This window comes from Micropterus salmoides, unplaced genomic scaffold, assembly GCF_014851395.1.
Source record: "Micropterus salmoides isolate LMB-PRFRI ecotype aquatic unplaced genomic scaffold, ASM1485139v1 Ms_hic_scaffold_10, whole genome shotgun sequence".
NCBI lineage: Eukaryota > Metazoa > Chordata > Actinopteri > Centrarchiformes > Centrarchidae > Micropterus > Micropterus salmoides.
The window spans coordinates 30,062,268-30,081,395 of NW_024040041.1; the positions used below are offsets into that span (position 1 = coordinate 30,062,268).

Genomic DNA, 19,128 nt, shown 5'->3' on the forward strand with positions numbered 1-19,128 from the left:
TATACTGTGAATAAAGATACATCACTAAATGAAGTTAAGAATAAAACAAAGGCTGCCAGGTTTGGGGTTCAATTCTGACTGGGGGCCACTATGCTAAAAAAATGTTTGCATAATATAAAAAGAGCACAGGGAAAATGTGGCATTCAACTTTAGACTGTACAACCAATCCAATCACTGTCAACCCAAGACTGTTGCAATATGCAAACATAATTAATGGGTTGGCTGGGCTGTTTGTGGCAGAACTCACGTGTAAAAGTTAATTACACATTGGCCATCTCCAGTGTGATTTAGTAGGTGATTAGGATGTTCCACTTCCCTGATTTTAATAACAACAAAAGGTCTTTCAACATATATCTCTCACCTTTCAGCAACAAGGTCAGATTTACCTTGGATCTTGTTTACAAACAGAAGAAAAATTAAGGAAAGAAACTAAAAGAAGCGGTTACACACGGCAAACCCTGTCCCGTGAACAGGAAGCATCTCTGCTGTACTTAAAATTGGGTAAAAGTAGTTTGTAAGATGTGTCGTAAAAAAAAAAACATCAGAAGGTTTATAGCTGTTCCGCAGGGACACACTCAACAGCCTGTTTGAGCAAAGATGTGTGTGCGGAAACTGGACACGTGAGAACCTACAGTGCTTCACACACATCTAGTAGTCACTACACATTCACATAACAAAGTGTCGTTCAAAATAAGTGTCCCAAAGGATTTGTGCATAATTACTACTTTGCTTAATAATGTGGCTATACTCAAAGCCTATCTCAACAAAAACCTGTTGTAGCTGCATTTGAACTCATGTGTTCACTCATTCCTTTTGACAGGAAAGGACAAAACCTTGTCAAAGTAAACACCGAGCTTCCATTTGCCGCCGTCTTTATGACTTTGAACAAGCTGCTGTTTCCAAGACATTCACCTAATTAAAACTCTTAATGTGCTATTCTGCTCCTTAAAAAAAAAAAGAAACCATTACACACCTACCTAGGTAAAAATAACAAGCAACAGCACACAGTGAAGATTTATTACAGGCTGGGGACATATCTGGGGATAAAATGAGTAATGATAATTTGCTTGTGGTTTAATAGGACGATGGCTATTTCACTCCGCCCATCATCCCAACCATTGTAAAAGGGAGACAGAGAAGGAGGATGAGGAAGAAGAGGAGGAAGCTGCATCATAGTACGGGACACTTTCCTGTACAGGACACTGATGATATGCCTTATGAAAAAAATAATAATAATAAATCCACAAAGAGAACATTTGTGAATATCCTATACGATCAAGTTGTAATTGAAAAAGACAACGACTGGATATTTTATTATCCACTTTGCAGAAGAGCCCAACAGGTCAGTCGAAAGCACTTAAGCAGCTGCTCCCAAAGGAGCGACTAGAAACCACCATGACCTAACTACCCAATCAATTCAGAAACACACTTGAGGTGGACCACGGTGAAAACCTACAGCGTGCCAACCCGCAAACATACAGCCCGACACATAATGAGCTCAAGGTTACACTGGGTCTCAATGTGGACGGGTATTGTTAACCCGTCTGCATTTTAAACGGGGCCATGAACTGCTGTACATTTCATGGAAATCACGCTCCTTTGCCTTCAGTGAGTGAGACAGTTCACTCTGAAATGCCCTTGGAGCAGATAACCAGCTTTACACTGCTTGCATTCAGCACATGGATTTGTCTTCCCTCCATGCTCTTCCTTATTCAAAAAAAGATTTTAAAAATCACAATGACCTTGTTAAAAGCACATTTTCTTTATCTCACCCTCCAAGAAGAGACAATCACAAACAAATGTCATGAAAGAATAGTCACCAAATGTATGTATTCTAGGTGTGCAACAATACATGAATTCGTATTGAGCCGTTCGGGAAGGTACGCAACTGCGCTCAACAAGACAGCCCAAACAACGCAACAGGCAACATGCTGTCTGCCCCTCCCTCCCCAAAGAAAAACACTCTACTCGAGTCAGGCAAGCTATGCTAAGCTAGCTCGTTTCAGTGTGGCTACTAGTAAAATGATTATTACCGCACTAGAAATAGGAGATCCTCCAATTTTCACCATTGACTTACTACTCCGACGTTCTCTTTTGCACGCTTTGTGGCTCTACAACGGCGCCAGACTACTTCCTCCTTTGCTCCTGACAAACAGGAGTCTTATTACAGCACCCGCTAGAGGGCTTTCTCACTTGAAACAACTGAGGCTCTCGGGTTTTTTTTTTGTTGGGAGGACATTAGGGCCACACACACACAAACAAACTCACAATGCCCTTGAACACACCAAAGCAAAAGAGAAATATCTGATCAGACTTTGGTGCGAAATGTCTACTACTGTTTAATAAAAGCATGAAGTATGAGTACATGTGTTATCTGGTACAAAAAAGTCCACATGATCAATCAATTGTGTTTATAAGGCTGCAACACAATGGGCTAAATAACTAGCGAAATAGCTAAATAGAAAACCTACAGGGCCCATCAGTTATCGCTCCGTGACCTCTGCGTCTCCTTGACAACGGCTCCCTCATCGCCAGTCACCGCCAGTCATTCCAGCGCCAGCAGCATAATGCGTCTCCTCCCTATCCCGATCCGCTGCTCTGATACAGCTTCCTGCTGCTGCGTGGAGTGGACTCCCCCCGTGCGGATCGGAGCTCAAACACTTCATCCTGCTGTGTTAATCTCTACTGAACCATCTGCACTGTCATCTCCCCACAGCTCCGGTCCTTACTGGGAAAGTCGCTGCCACTCGACTGCAGTATATACTGTACCTCCTTACTGTACACATCAAACACGAGTGATTCAGCCGCGTGTAGTAGAGCTGTAGGATGGCAATCGAGGCTGATCCTGCAAGTACTTGTACGCATATCAGTAAAAGGGCGGCTGTGGCTCAGGCGGTAGAGCGAGTTGCCCACTAATCGGAAGGTCGGTGGTTCGATCATGGGCAAGACACTGAACCCACAATTCTTCCCGAAGGCTGCATAAATGAGTGGTCAGAAGACTTGAAAGGCGATATACAAGTACAGTCCATTTACCATTAAATGTTATTCAATATTGGTTACAAGCTTGTCAAAATATGAAATTTCCAGGAGGAGGATCCACAGTTTAAAACTTCTGCCTTTTGTAATTGCACACACATCCTGAATAAGTTATTTTTTCTCTGTTTCTTTCAAAGTTTCAGCTTCATATAATACAACTTATTTTTATAGCCTTCATATCAGTAGTAATAATAAATTATTACTCAAAGTGTCCATTGTACTGAAAAATCTTCTGTTTCAACTTTGACTTAAAGTATTATACTTACTATAGTTGTGCTCACACTATTGTGTGTGCGCTTGTGGACAAACAAAAGCTTTCCTCCATTAGCTCACCAACTGAACCTAAACCTGAATGCCTGACATGTCACGCATGTGTACTATTAACTGGGTGAAACAGGATAATACACTGCAGTAAAAAGATTGCAGGAGGCCTCCGCAGGGAACGGACATCAAGGTCACTGAAATAAATCTTTATTAGTCAGTTAATTAATCAATCAGCTCTGTATTGAGGAAAGTAGCAGGGTGGGTCATTTCTGAACTCTTAGGGGACGGGCAACAACTTCTCCTGCATTTCAAATTAACTTTATTTTAATACATGAGAGTGTGTATGGCTTAATAGAAACATACTATAACTGAAACATCTACATGAAGATAAGCAGTGAACAATGCAGTGTAAGCACAATCTGTCTTTTGAGCTCATTGATTTTCCATCACTTCCCACATACTGGGAGAACAATAAATCAGCCATTTAAAATTGTACTGGCTGTCCAGCAGGGTGGAGTACACCAACCACTGCTTGGCTAGCCACTGTGACAAAGCCCCTGCAGTGAAATTTAAAAAGAAAACTTAGCAGGGGACAATCAAGGACAAAGACATTTAATTGAGGTCTTGGGAATCTCTGCTGGAGCTGAACGAAAACCCAGAAAGACCCCGCTGTTGCACGGCTGCTTAATCTTTTCAATCAAAGCTGTGTGAAGGGGCCAGGATCAACAGCGAGTGCTCTGTTATGCAATGGCCCCCGTCACCTCCCTTTCATACCCCCAAAGCCAACAAATATTGTAGATATGCGAAGCCCTTAGCGGTCCACTCGGGCAGCAAACACGAGAATCAATCAGCAGCAGAGCAAAGCACGTTCAATTGATCTTCTTAAGAGCTTTCAGAAGCTAGGATGAGAAAAATGGCTGTCGTGACATGTTCACAGCTGATAGTGTTGATGTGTGAAGTCAATACCGATTAAGTCAAAGATGTGACCTAATGAAATATCAACCGGGCTGCTTCAGGCCTTATTATCGTGGAGTAATTAGTCTCTCTTTGAATTCAGCAGTGAGGTCTTGATAAAAATGAAAAAGCCTAATTTAATGAGAGTTTGATGTGCATTACAAGATCATTCAGCGGTGGCTTGTGGCCTTTGAAAGTAAAACATGACAATGTTGGATGGACCATTGTGAAGACCATGCAGATATTAGCTTATTTAACTTTGTGGAAACCACACTTATACCACCGTTTCCCTATAGGCTGAGTGTCAATATCAAGACTGACACTCAGTTAATGCGAGTGACACATGAAGGAAAGGGCCTGAGGTGTGGAGCTAAAAAGAAATATGTAACGCCTGAAAACATACTAAATACAAACATGCCCTCTAAGTGTTAAAGTGAGAAACAAGGGTCAGGCAAGGGTCTAGAAAACAACACAGTTGAAAAAAAACCTTCAACAACAGGTTAAATAAATAAACACTGGCCTGTTGAAACGACGCCATCAATCACAAATGAGCCAAACCAGGAGTGTTTTTTCTCACTTTCACTCATCCCTCCTCATTTCCTCAGTGTCTATCAGGAGTGATGTTGATAAAGGTCTAGTCATCTGTACAGACAGCTGTTCTCAAACCTAAAAATAACCCACAATCTGTTGTCCACTGTGAACAAAGCACCCCGATCGCCGCAGAGCCGCCATCTGTGGGAAACCTGCCAAAAAAACTGTTGAAGAGATTCACACATAAAATCTCAGAACCAGACAGAAGGGACACTATGAACAAGGTCAACGACAAGAAGCTCTGTAAAACCCTGGATAATGAGATTGATAAGTGCTAAAATGATTAGTCCATGAATTTGTTAGTCCAGCATTTCCCAAATCTCTCCTGGATTACCCTTTGTCCTGCATGATTTAGAACGCTCCCTGCTCCAACACAGCTGATTTAAATGACCAGCTTGTTATCAAGCAGCTTCAGGAGTTCATAACAAGCTGATGATTTGAATCAGCTGTGTTGGAGCAGGGAGCAATCTACACGATGTGTGTCAAGGGGTACACCGGGAGAGGTTTGGAAACCCTGTAATTAGCTTATCAACAGAAAGTAAATCAGCAACAACTCTAATTATCAATTTATAGTTTAAGTAATTTATGAAACGCCAAATTTCCACTTGGTCTAGCTTCTAAAATTTTATGTGTTTTACGTCATTGTTAACTGATTGTTTTGGATTCTTGGTTGGGAAAAAAAAAGACATTTCAGTGCAGAAGCTTAGGCTCCAGGACCTGTTATAGACAACAAACGATTAATCCATTAATTGGAAAAATTAACACATTAACTGATAACTATGAAATAATCAGTAGTAGAAGCCTGAGATTTAACCGTTGGGATCTGTAGTGTAGTGTGGATTTGTAGTGATTCTCAGAATCTGGGCTGAGAATCCACTTGTAGGGCAGGAGTCAGTGAAGGCCTCTGAACTTAGGTGGACAACAATTTATCCTTTAGGAATTATGCCGCCTTCCAGACCGGTAGGAAGTGGGAAATTTCCAAGATGAACTATCCGACTTCTGACCTCAAAGCGTTTCAGGTGAATTGTGGTGCATGACACCAAATGTAAACAATACACATAGCTGATCGTGACAAAGAAGCAAGTTGATGCACAGTTAAACCCTCAGTGCACTTGGTGTTAATTAAAAGGATGGTCATTTTATTAAAAACAGGTGATAAATATACGCTACTAATTCACTGTGTATCCTTGTAGCTACATCAGTTGGTAATCCTCACAATTCAGCAAAAGTTGTAGGCTATATTTCCAGATGTTTTCACATTTCTGGGCATTTTTAACATTTTCCCGAATAACCTTTGGGCAGGGAAGATGAATTTCAGAGGTGGTTTACTGTAACCAGCTACCTAATAACATTGACAAAATATTTCTACATCAATTTACATGCAGAACAAGTTTTACTATTTGATACCAGTATGTATTATTTTAATTTAATACTTTACACTTTATGGTTTCTAGTTGGAGGTCAGACATTTCCCAATGTTCCGAGTTGCCTGGAACGCAGCATAAAGCTCCCTCTGTCCGAACCCCTCTGACATCAACTGTCTCTTTGCCTCGTTTTAACCGTCTGTGAACCAATCGCCGACACAGGGATAAACCTCTTTAGAGAAACACCATCAGCAGGCTGCTCTTTAATCTCTCGTCATTTTCTAAACTCTAAAAACGTTATAGCTGTAGTAATGCCTCTAGAATCACCCCAAAGAAGCCCCTTTATCACACTATTGTTGTACAATAATCCACAATGCTTACACAGCCCTGTAACTCCAGTACAAAAAATAACAAGAGTTTAAATATGAACGATTCTAAAATTCATACTGCTGAGGAGCTAAGGACCAGAAAAGCATCCAAAACATTTAGACTGTTGCAATGTAAGACAGCAACGACTTGTTCAGTTCTGTCTGCATATAGTTTGCTGTACATGTACATCATATACATACAAAATATGGATTATAACTATATTTTATTGTTATTTATTTGTTGACATGTCTATGCAGCACACAGTATGAACATTCAGTTTTTTCCTTTTTAAATTACAGATTTTCAACCGGATACATTTAGTGAAACTGTTCTCAGAAAAGAGTATTGATTTGAGATTGCTATGAATTTACAGTAATCATGTGTGGAGCCAGGTTTGGTTTACTTTTAAAACCAAGGTTGAAAGAATATGCATTGCTCTGTTTTGTACTGAAAAACCGAGAGTTTGCCCCATTTTTTAAAAACCTAGTTTAGCCTGTTGGAAACGGCCAGCTATTTGCCCCTATTTCCAGGAAAAAACGCCTAAAATAACAAACCCAAAATGAATCAGGAATAACTCCTCAACCATTTGGCCTAGATGCATAATTCTGGTCTCCTTTAAAAAGGTCAGAAGCTAAGAAATATAAATCCATTATCGCCGACACAGGGATAAACCTCTTTAGAGAAACACCATCAGCAGGCTGCTCTTTAATCTCTCGTCATTTTCTAAACTCTAAAAACGTTATAGCTGTAGTAATGCCTCTAGAATCACCCCAAAGAAGCCCCTTTATCACACTATTGTTGTACAATAATCCACAATGCTTACACAGCCCTGTAACTCCAGTACAAAAAATAACAAGAGTTTAAATATGAACGATTCTAAAATTCATACTGCTGAGGAGCTAAGGACCAGAAAAGCATCCAAAACATTTAGACTGTTGCAATGTAAGACAGCAACGACTTGTTCAGTTCTGTCTGCATATAGTTTGCTGTACATGTACATCATATACATACAAAATATGGATTATAACTATATTTTATTGTTATTTATTTGTTGACATGTCTATGCAGCACACAGTATGAACATTCAGTTTTTTCCTTTTTAAATTACAGATTTTCAACCGGATACATTTAGTGAAACTGTTCTCAGAAAAGAGTATTGATTTGAGATTGCTATGAATTTACAGTAATCATGTGTGGAGCCAGGTTTGGTTTACTTTTAAAACCAAGGTTGAAAGAATATGCATTGCTCTGTTTTGTACTGAAAAACCGAGAGTTTGCCCCATTTTTTAAAAACCTAGTTTAGCCTGTTGGAAACGGCCAGCTATTTGCCCCTATTTCCAGGAAAAAACGCCTAAAATAACAAACCCAAAATGAATCAGGAATAACTCCTCAACCATTTGGCCTAGATGCATAATTCTGGTCTCCTTTAAAAAGGTCAGAAGCTAAGAAATATAAATCCATTATAAATTAACATTTATTTTACCATTACAGACTAAATGGAGATGTAATAAAGAAAAAAGAGGATATTTTCATCCATTTAACTGTAAATTTGATGAAAATAAACAAAAATACAACAGTTCTCATACAATATTTTCAAAATATACCAGGCAAATGTCCATATTTTGGCAATATTTACTGTTTAAATGTTGACTTTTATTGGGAGTTATCTTTAAAACACTATTTATGTCCATACAACCACGTTCCAAATAACATAACAGTGAAATTTTCATTAAAAACAGTGAATATTCATCAACATTCCTGTCAACAAAAGCACACCCATGCTTTACAGGCCTGTAGCTTGAGAACGGCAGAAAAAGGCGAGAGAAGGCAGACACAGCTTCCAGGTATTGCACAATAATCAAGATGGCGCCCGCTGATTTTTGGACTTAAACTACGCAAACTTGCACCCCGGCATGACCCTAAAATTTAATTTGCCATGCTCAAATCGGTATAATAGCAAGACAATCTCCTAATATTCTCACGCTCACTGAATGTAATGAAAATATTGGGACCTAACAATGAGCTCATTAGCCACAAAGGGTTATGAACTCTTGCTTTATGCACATCATTTGTCAAGTCAGGGGTGTTGGCAAGAAGAAGCCTGCTTCAAATCCATCTTTGCAAATCTATTTTTCAGCTACCAATTTTGAGCTGGTTTCACTGACTGACCTCTCTGAGGTCACTTTGTACCTCTGGAAGAGCCGAGTGAAAATGGTCCGTTACAAAAATGGACACTCAGTTAAATACTGTGAAAGAAGGGCACTTTGTCCTTGCAGCTCAGCTCACAACACTGAGAATACAAAGGAGCCCAAGTGGATCCTGGGTGGGGAATGTTTTGATAGCTCTGTCCGCAGGGTAGAGCACAGCTGATGAGAAATAATTAATTATTTAGACTCATCATTCAGAGTCCTGGCAGTGTCTTTAGGCCACAGACTCTGATCCTGTGAAGGCACAGACAGAGTGGAGTGAAGAGACAATCCTCACTTTACAGTATGCTGTAAGGACCTGCTGAATGTTTCACTACCGCTCCATGCTTCCGATTTATTTAGGGAAAGGTCAACAATGACGAAAAAAATAAAGAAGACAGAAGATTTCCAAGATAAAAAATTACAAGATGCTGGAAAACTCAGCACGGTTATGTTAGCATTAATGTTTATGTACTAAATTTTAACTAAGAGACCACTGCAATGCAACACATTGTCTCAATATTGACTTTGCCCAAAGCAAAAACATTGTTTTTTTTTAATTATAGAAAGAAATGTCATTATGACAACTAACATATGTGCAGAATTAGTTCAGATTAAGGTTAACAAAACTAATTAGAAAATGAAAAACAGAAGAGAAAGTTAATTTGTTGGCTTGATTGTCAACTGATTTATGAGAAGAACTAGGAGGTCCACAGCACAGACACAGGAAATGGTTGATTAACAGTTATTATGACATCAGAATTTTCTGTAGAAAACACACGGTAGCTCCGCTTTAATCTTGAGCAGCTGTGGAGCTGCAGTCTCTATTCATTCAACTTACATTGTAAATTTCCAGCTAAACTGAGGCTTTTTGAAGACCCTTTTCTCTCTCTCTCTCTCTCGCCATTCACCAGTCTTGTGCAGAGTTTTGCGTGCATGTCGTGCAGCGGACAACTACATGCAAGTCGCGGTTCCTCGCGGGTCTATTTCAAGGAGCTGGCTGTTTAAAAACGATAAAATATTCTTTGTGTGGTGATAAATTATCTGAAAGTCCCGCGAGGTGCGGACAACTCGGCGTAACACTAGTGAAGACGGGGCTCCGTCTCTTCAGCAAGTGTTCCTCTTCTGCACCTACACGCTACGCTAAGGTTAGCGTTACAATTTTGTATTTATTTACGCACTTTAAAAACATTTACTGAAAGTTTTATTGTTTTTACATGTTTATTTACAGCATTAAATGTTGAAATGTATCTTGTAACAGGGTGTATATTAACTTATTGGGAGAAAACTGGTAGTTCTATGTAAAATCAGACGTTGAGCACCCCCATATCGCCAAAATGGCGTGATCCTATTTCCGCTGCGAAGCTTCGACTGTGAGATTGTCAGGTTCCACCCATCGAAGCGGTGCAGTTAACAGCTTCATGTGACCCGTTACCAGTTTAATCAGAGTCAAAGAGAGGTTTCAGATTTTTGGTAATAATAAAAACAAAAGAGCATTGGTGTTGAGAGCAGTGCTTGTATGGCCATTATTAAGTATCAGTATAGCTGGAGAAAAAGGTCAGATCAGTGCATCTCTACTTGTCAGTGTTCACTGGTAAATGTATTCTGTGGTGTTACATATCTATTTCCCTGAGCAGTTGAAACTGGGAAATTAGACTGCAAAACTGCAAGTGTAAACAAACTGACCAGAGATTACAAATCAGCATTATTTCAATTTGCTTACAAACAGTAAGAAGCTTATCCCACAGGAGATAAAGTGGGAAAAGTTAATTTATCGACAAATTATTTGGGGTCTTCTCATCCTGTTAAAATATAAGCAAGGACAGGAAACAGGGAGAGCAGAGAGGAGGGCGGCTGAGAAATTATACAGGGGGAGATCAGCACATCTATCACTGTCGCTGTGCTAAGTTAAAGCTCGAGTGGAAATCGCAGAGTTTGGCTCGCTTAAGACTTCAAGGACACACACACTTCCTGTGGCCTGCAGAGGCTGGGGGTGTCCGGGGAAGTCCAGGCGAGGGAGGGACGGAAAATGTTGCCAGAGCTGCATCTGATAAGCAGGCATGGCTTGGCACATTACACCTTGTTCACGCAGGAGATAAAAACACCTGCACAGGATGTACGCAGACAAATCGCAGCTGCACTGAAACATGAACGTATACTTTCATGTACTGTCAACCATCTTCGTCGAGTATCATTCCAAAAAGGAGAAATCCCTGTTGATATTCACATTGTTCAACAATCCTCAACTTTTACCATGTCTTTGTAAAAATGTAAACAGTTCAGTGAAAGAACTGACTGATACTGTCCTATCTTCTTCACTCTTTCTCAGGTGCTCTCTTCACGTTGTTTTCTCCTAGCTGGTAGGTTCCTAAGAAGATTTCCTACCATCCAGTGAGTCTGTATTTTTAACGTCCCTTACTCAGTAACAGTACTTTGATGCAAAGAACAAAAGGATTTCAACTGCAAACTATTTTACATAGAGAATGCTTTATTTGGAGGGGGGGTTGGGGGTGAAAGTAATATAGTAACGTAACTAGTGATAAGTAAAGTAATCTTACCGGTATTAATTTTTTAAGGCGTAATAAGTACCTAATATTTTATTACAATTTCAGTAACTTGCCCAACACTGGTCAGAGGTGACATCATCAAGCTCTATTATTCTCTACAGCAGGGGTCGGCAATTAAGTCTGCCGTGGGGCCAGGATTTTTTTCAAGCCATTATGTGGCGGGCCAGAACAAAGTCAAATTATTTCAAATCCTTGTAGACTCATGTGCATGTTTAGGTTTAGCTCAGTAGGCACTGTGTGGGACTCCCGTTAGGAAGATTGGAAGATCAATTCCAATTAACTAAGTATGTTTTTTCCTCCTTATTACTTGATTATAAGGACATTTTTGCACATGCTCACAATAAGGCACGTGCTGCAGTGTGTGTGTGCGCCCGGTTTTTTGATCTGCAATCATAAATCTATGGATGCTTTTCATGTCCCTGAGGAAATTCAGGATGCGAACTAGAGCGCCGCGCAACTTTCTACATTCTTCCCAGAGGTGTGTCAAGCAAGCCAGAGACTCTTTTGAATGTCCTTCAGAACTCTTCACAGTAAAAGCTTTCAATTAACTCAACATAAAGCATTTGCGCTTTTATTTTGCAGCCACAATTACTTAAGAGGAAGTGATTGTGTGAGTAGCTGTATCTGTCATGACTGATATCTATTTCAGCACCAGCCTATCAATTTATTTATTTTTCTGCTATCAAAGCAATCTGGCCAGGGGCCAGATGTTACTGCTGGCAGGCCGGTTCTTGCCCGCGGACCGCCTATTGCCGACCACTGCTCTACAGTATAACAATTTATATTTAACTCTAGCCAGTAATGGTTTAACATTAGGTTAGCTGTCATTATACACATAACACATCTCTTTTCTTTGGCATTTCCTTTGAGTTAAGTTATTTTTCCTGGCAATTTTAATATCACTATATATCATGTACTGTATAATATAATGTTTTATTGCTGTACTTTTACTGTGTGAGTAGTGTCTTGTTGTTGTAATTAACCTGTGAAGCACCTTGGCCAACCTTGGTTGTTTTAAGTGTGCTATATAAATAAAATTGATATTGATATTGATTTGGGATGGGAGGAATGTATTAACATTTAGAAAAGACGATGGTGACTGAGGACGTTTAAGGCTCCAAACTAACTTTTTCATCACCTTCCCAAAACTCACACTGGGGGAGCACTAACATTGTTCCACAGAAGCCAAACTGACAAGGCTGCCTGCAGACGTATCTGCAGACATTTTATGTTTATCAGCATTGTGAGTGCAGGTACCGGCCACCGCTGATTACCTCAAAATGCCAGATATCGGCCTGATTGAAGAGGAATCAACACTTACCAGAAACACCCGGTACGCATCTTTCCTCGTGACAGAACCCCAGCACGGGTCTGTTTCGTTGTACTTCACACTTCCAGCGCTGCAGGAGTGATTTCCACTGCATAGGCAAAAACACAAACAAACACAACTTAATTTTTTAACCCCAATCTTGTGACATATTGTTATCTGAAACTGATGCAGACTGCAAAGCATCAACACTGCCCTTTTAAATTGAATGTTTGAACTCTCATTACAACGTGTCATTTAAATGTCTGGGTTTACATATCATGAAAGACACAATCGGATGAATCAGCTAAAGGAAAAGCGAAGAAAAAATGTTGTGTGCAGCAGAGGTTGTAAAAACTTAAAGAGTATCTCTTAATGTAATCACAAACCCTATCATTGTTGCGTGACAGACTGAGCTTTAGTAAAATCATCTGGCTCTGCCCATGCCACTAAGAAATCTGCAGTTTGTGCCTTCAGGCAAAGCTAACTGCTTTTGAAGTCTCAGTTACATCTCACATTTATTTTTGCTGGAAGGTTAGCGGGGTTTGGACCACAGTGGAGGAGAATTTAATACGAGAAGACAGCATCAGCGTGCTGTGCCCCAGGACAGGATGAGATAGGCCCGCTTTGTCACAACAACAATTAAGAGAAGACGACTTTTTCCAACTCAAAATCAGGACTGAATTAAGTAAATTCAATGTAACAATAAATGAAGGAAACTGTAAGGGGAATTCAGTTTACTTAGTGAAGGTAATGTGAAAGCTTTATAACAATGTCCTGATGAAAGATCCGATCTAGGTAATCAGTTCTATTTCTGTCAGTGTGCTGTGTGTCCAAGGAACTTGGTAACAGGGGTCAAGTTTGGATGTTATGAGTGAGGCTAAATTTGAAGACGCATCTTTTTCTCCCAGTTTTGGCCCTCCGTCCACGCCAAGCCTGCATTTTCTTATAGCCTAAAAAAGAGCTTTTAGAGAACCATCTCAAGATACATGTGACAACAACAGCCTTCTGTTGTCTATTACTTTATCTGTAATCACTGCCATGTTCATTTTAGGCAATCACACATCATTTATGTACCTATATTCATGTTTATGTTCCCAATCTTAAATTAAACAGGCATTGCACCACAAGAGAATGACCTTTTTCTTTTTTACTGATCTACAGAGTACAACGAGGAAGCGATTCAGCCATTTTGTTTGAGCATGGTTGAGATCTTTACAAAAAAAAAACGACATTGTTTTCAGGAGTAAACAACAATAAGTTTCAAATGGACCTGGCTTTGCAGGGACACGACATGGACACGTTTTTCAAGTCAGAGAAATCACTGAGATAACATGGTGGTAGTTTATAAAACAGATATACTTTCTTTTAAAATGATTTAACTGCCTTAAACTACCAAAAACATTGTTGTCAGAAACTTTTACTGTCACTAAAACAACAGTAAAGAGGGTAAAGCTATTTCTGTGGTCCAGGGTCTGAAGGGCTGAGTCCGTAACTTTATGAAACACCTCATTCTCACCCAGTCTGGCCAACGGACTTGCAATAAAAATCTGCCTGGAAGCAGGGCAGCATGTATCAGGTGCCAGCAGCACCCGTAAGAGGTCAGCAGGCCTAAAGGCCTCTGTTGCCAAAGCTTTATTGTATTTATCTTGAGTTCAGAAGGTGACTATACGACCAAAGAAGAGCAAAGGAGCCAGTGCCAAAACGGAACAAAAGCAAATGTTCTTCAAAGCACAAAATCTAAAATAATCTATCTGTATAGAAGTTTTATTTCACTATAAAACTGAGAATGAATGTGATAAAGTATGTATATTGGTCTTACCAGGCAACTTCCATCAGTGATATAGGCACAGCTGCTGCGTAGATGGCCAGGTCTCCGTACAGATAGACTATGATGCAGATGTAGAACATATTGACACCAACTGAAAGACAAATATAAAAAAGATCAATATATGACTCAAGAAATGTGTTCAAAGTTTGTCTATGTGAAGAAAATCAACAGATTCTTAAAGTAACAGGAGGTCAGGAAGCGAAGATCAAACACATTTTTCATCTTTATCAGCCGTCCAAACACTTCATCATGAAGCATGCTTGATGGACCATGTGTGTCAGACTTTACCACTATGGTGCCATTTCTATTAAAATGCACTCTCATCCGCTCATTACGTCCCTCCATCCCTTTTCTGGGACAGCAGCCTGTACAGCGGAGGCACATCTTATTTGTCCAATGAAAAATATTAATAGCATTAATTAAACAAACAAATCACTCCATGAAGGAAATGTTCCTTATCAGTCTTTACTCTCCACAGCCACAAGCGTTTAACCATCTGCCCTTCTCTCTTCATCCACGCGCCCAACTAGCGGCCCCGAGCCGGCTGCTTTTGCCAAGACAAGATCGAACGCTTTACCAGCAGATAGATCATCACAGTGCACCACACATCCATCATGCTCTTGAATTCTCAGAAGGGGGTTCAACCGTCCAACTGGACCCCTCAGCTAATTCATTACTAACATAGAGTCCATTAAAAAGAAATAAAAAGTGACAGATTCACAGCTTTATGGGCGACACTAATTATTTTATGAATTAAGAGCTGAGGGTGCCTATCAAACAGTTAAATTAGGCTGTGACAAAAAGCTGAAAACATAAGGAACTGGCAGCCAAACAGACAGTACGCATTCATCTAGTTTTAAAAAAGCTGTTCACAGTCAGAAACCAACATTAGATACTGGAGGCCTACAGAGTGCTACTGCAAGTCAATATGAGCCAACAGCAAATCCTAACATTTGAGGAGCTAAAATTGAAGAGTTTTGACATTTTTGGTTAAAAATAAACTTTAAAATCATTGCCTATTAATTTTCTGTCACTTGACTAATTGATTGATTGACTAATCATTTCTGCTCTATACTCTTTAATCCGGCTGAACAAACCCTGGAGCATTTATGCCCTTGGTGCGGTTCATTTGTGTTGGTGTGAACGTCAAGACTCAAACTCTGGACACAGACAAACGCTCTCTGGTCCGTGTCTAAGAGGTGGTCCAACACCATTCGAACAAATAACAGGAAACAACCTATTCTATGTGTCATTTCATTGGTTAAAAACATTTTCTCATGCTGTTTTGCTACCAAAATGTCAACTAGCCCGGAACAAATCTGGACTCACGACAAAGTGAGATGCTTCCTGAATATTTGGGCTAAAGAGAACATTTCTCAGTGCCTAGAGAAGGTGCAGAAGAACTCAGTGGTAAAATGAAGGAGAATGGATTCCAGTGGACTGTTGAGCCGTGCCGCAAATTAAAGTACTATAGTATGTAAGCAGGGTACAAAATTACAGCCAGATGCTGGTAGATATCCTCTGCATTCAACCCATCCCTCAAGGGAGCAGTAGGCAGCTGCTGTGCGGCGCTTGGGGACCAATTCCAGATCTATAGCAGTATCACTGGTCAATGGTACTGATGGTGGGGGAAACTGGGAGAAAATCTACGCAGACACAGGGAAGAACATGCAAACTCTACACAGAAAGCCCGGGACGACTGGGGTTTGAACCCGGGACCTTCTTGCTGTGAGGCCACAGTGCTGTCCACTGGACTAGTATTGAATCGAAAAATTTAAACATTCACAAGCCATTAGGCTGGTGGAGAAAAAAGTTAATTTTGCACCCTGTATGTTAGTATTTGGAGGGGTTTCTTTTTTTACCTGCCGACTGTCTGAGCACTAATTGAAAGACATTTCAACCACATGGTATTTGTCTACAATTTCTGGACCGTTATTCCAATATATCATTCTCGCATTGTTCCGATTTAGGAACTGGACATGTGCAAATGTAAAGCAACTGTCCAAACATTTATCTGATCACTTATTACATTCTGTCACATCATGAGATGCTCACATTTAAATGACTGGATCAGAACTGGGATATCACATGATCAGCCACTTTTCAGCTCAGCTGTGATCAAATAGTTTTGTATTTGTGAAGCAGCTATTATGGCCGAGGCTGTGAAATAAACAAACAAACAAAAAAAACAGAACTATATTGTTATATAGGGCCATGGTTTGCCTCTACTGGCACTTGATGTTTCTGTGAATCAGTTAAAAAGTTAAAGCCAGTTTTATGAGAATGCACGAAACACCAACCCTTCAACTCCACTTAAAAGTAAGAAAAAACAGAAAACCCAATACATGAAAGAGAAAATCACATTACAAAAGATTTTACTAGCTCTACTTCAAAGCTGTAATGAGCATTATGCGTCATTTTGAAAATAAAAACGACCAAATCAATAAACACTGAATGGGGCAATCAACAGAGATGATTGCACTGATTTAAGAATTTTTAAGTGCTTCAGCCTTGGGTGATTTTAATTTAATCAATACTTTGAAAAAATATGCAAGTGATGAGAAAAGTTTGAGATGACCAATTTTATATATAAAAGATCATCTTTTTTTTTTTTACTTTCTGATGGTGAAAATCTTTCCTCCTAATAACTTCTAATCTGATTACGTTGCTGCACATAGCCTTATGGTGCTTTTAACATTTATTAAATACAACAAATAATGGCTTCTGTAGAAAAACATTTTTTGTATTTGTCAAAGAAAGGTATCGAAAGTACGGTTTTGGTATCAGCATCGAAATCCGGGTATCGTCTCATCACTAGTTATCGACTTTTCCAACAATACCCAAACTATGTAATTACAAATGCATGAGTCACAAGACAATATAAGTTACTTTTGGAAGTGATGGTTTAACGGTATACTTAATGTCAGGTGCAGCAAGAAAAAGGCTCAAGTCAGTACTTATTTTCATGCAGCCTTAAAATGCAAAGTAGAGTGTAAGTAGTTCTGCAAGCAAGGAAATGATGAAATATCGGTCTGACTCAAGCAGTATATGATATAATATGATAATAAAATATTTTCCAGGTTCAAACCAGACAGGCCTGTGTTTATTAGTCTAATTTCTCACATTGTATAGCTGACGAAACAAATCCTTCTCTGCACAGCATAATGTCTCCTGTGGTAAACTGTTGGACAAGGCATATTAGTGTCCCGGTGGCAGATAGCAAAAACAGGACGTACTGTACTCTGCTGCCGCTGTCAGTAAGCGATAGCAAGGCGAGAGCCCTGCATGACCACAGGGATGCAGGCCTTCACGGCACTGTAACTAATATTTCCCAATTACCCAGAGCCACAGGCGAAAATGCTGCAAAATGGGTCTTCACGTAGGAGCTCGGTCTTTCATGTAGCTGTGAAACGCACCACTATCCATCATCACTCTGCTTCTGACGGACAGCAGGCCTGACAACCTCTCCGTGAGCAGCTACAGAAGCAAGCAGCCACTGGTTAGCTAAGAGTATAATATGTGAAGGCACTTTTATTACCGTATAATGGTAGGGATTTAGTACTGTACATTACATAACAGGAATTATTTTAAGAATCCAATTATAAGTCTGCTTTGACCTCCCCTGTAAGTAGACTTGTTTTCATGGAGTTAGGTGACAAGGAAGGAGGAAAGTGAAATTTACCTAATTTGTCTCTCCTTATATTCAAATTCTACTTCCACTTCTAAATCAGAGTGAACTGATGATGAACTCAGATTATAGACGAAGGCAATAACACCATTAAAAACACGTCTCTAAAATAAGTAAATAGGACAGTATTTGGTATGATGGCCAATTTAGGTCTACAGTACTTAACACAACTTCTGGGTGGTGCAGGTAACAGACTGGATTTCTCTGTCAGTATACCATTAAAATAATCAATAGTTAACATCATTTACACTACGGCTGCAACTAAAAGGTTATTTTCATTATCATTAGCGTCTAAAGAAAGCAAGATCAGACATCGGATTGGAACTGCTAAAAAAAAAAAGTCCTGGGCAACAATTCAGAGGTCTGAAGAATTGTAATCAAGAAATATACTGATAAACCTGGACGTGCCCTCTTATAGATATAGATATACTCATCTAATCTAATCTTATCGTGACTGCTCACAACATTACCTTCAGGCTGGGAAACCGTGTTACAAAAAGGCAAATTCAAATCATACAAATACACTTCTAACAGAAAGGACTGAAGTTAAAACATAAAAGTTCTCACTTGGCTTCATTTTGAGAAACAAATCAAGTTTTCGTTGGAGCAAGTATCTTTCCTGGTACTCAACTCGTAATATCGATCTGTTGGGTTGATCACAGTTAGCCATTAGAACGTAGAGATGCACAAATTACAGTGCATTTCTTACATTGCAGAGACAGTAAAGTATCAATGGAGTGGCTTATGGAAAATGATTGGGCGGCGAGCCGAAGCAAACACATCCATTTATCTTCCCAGTGACTCAGGAACGCCTGATTTTCATTTTGCAAATGCTCTCAATGCTCAAGTATGACATTTAAGTAAAAGTCACTGAAGTATTAAAAATGGATGTGCGCATGTTTGGCTCTCATTAAAGACAGAAGCCCGGGTTGCAGCAGAGTAAATTACTATTCGCTGCCACGGTCCTCTGTA

General features: G+C 39.7%; 1 protein-coding gene across 1 annotated transcript in view; it reads right to left on the reverse strand.

Annotated features, from left to right (window-relative positions):
- Window positions 1-19,128, reverse strand: part of tmem104 (transmembrane protein 104) — a 64,988-nt gene that overhangs the window by 33,427 nt on the left and 12,433 nt on the right. Inside the window, exons 7-8 of the mRNA XM_038707544.1 lie at window positions 14,460-14,559; window positions 12,653-12,749 (exon numbers count right to left, since the gene is read on the reverse strand). Of these exons, the coding sequence (XP_038563472.1) occupies window positions 12,653-12,749; window positions 14,460-14,559 (197 nt within the window). The remainder of the gene's footprint in view (window positions 1-12,652; window positions 12,750-14,459; window positions 14,560-19,128) is intronic.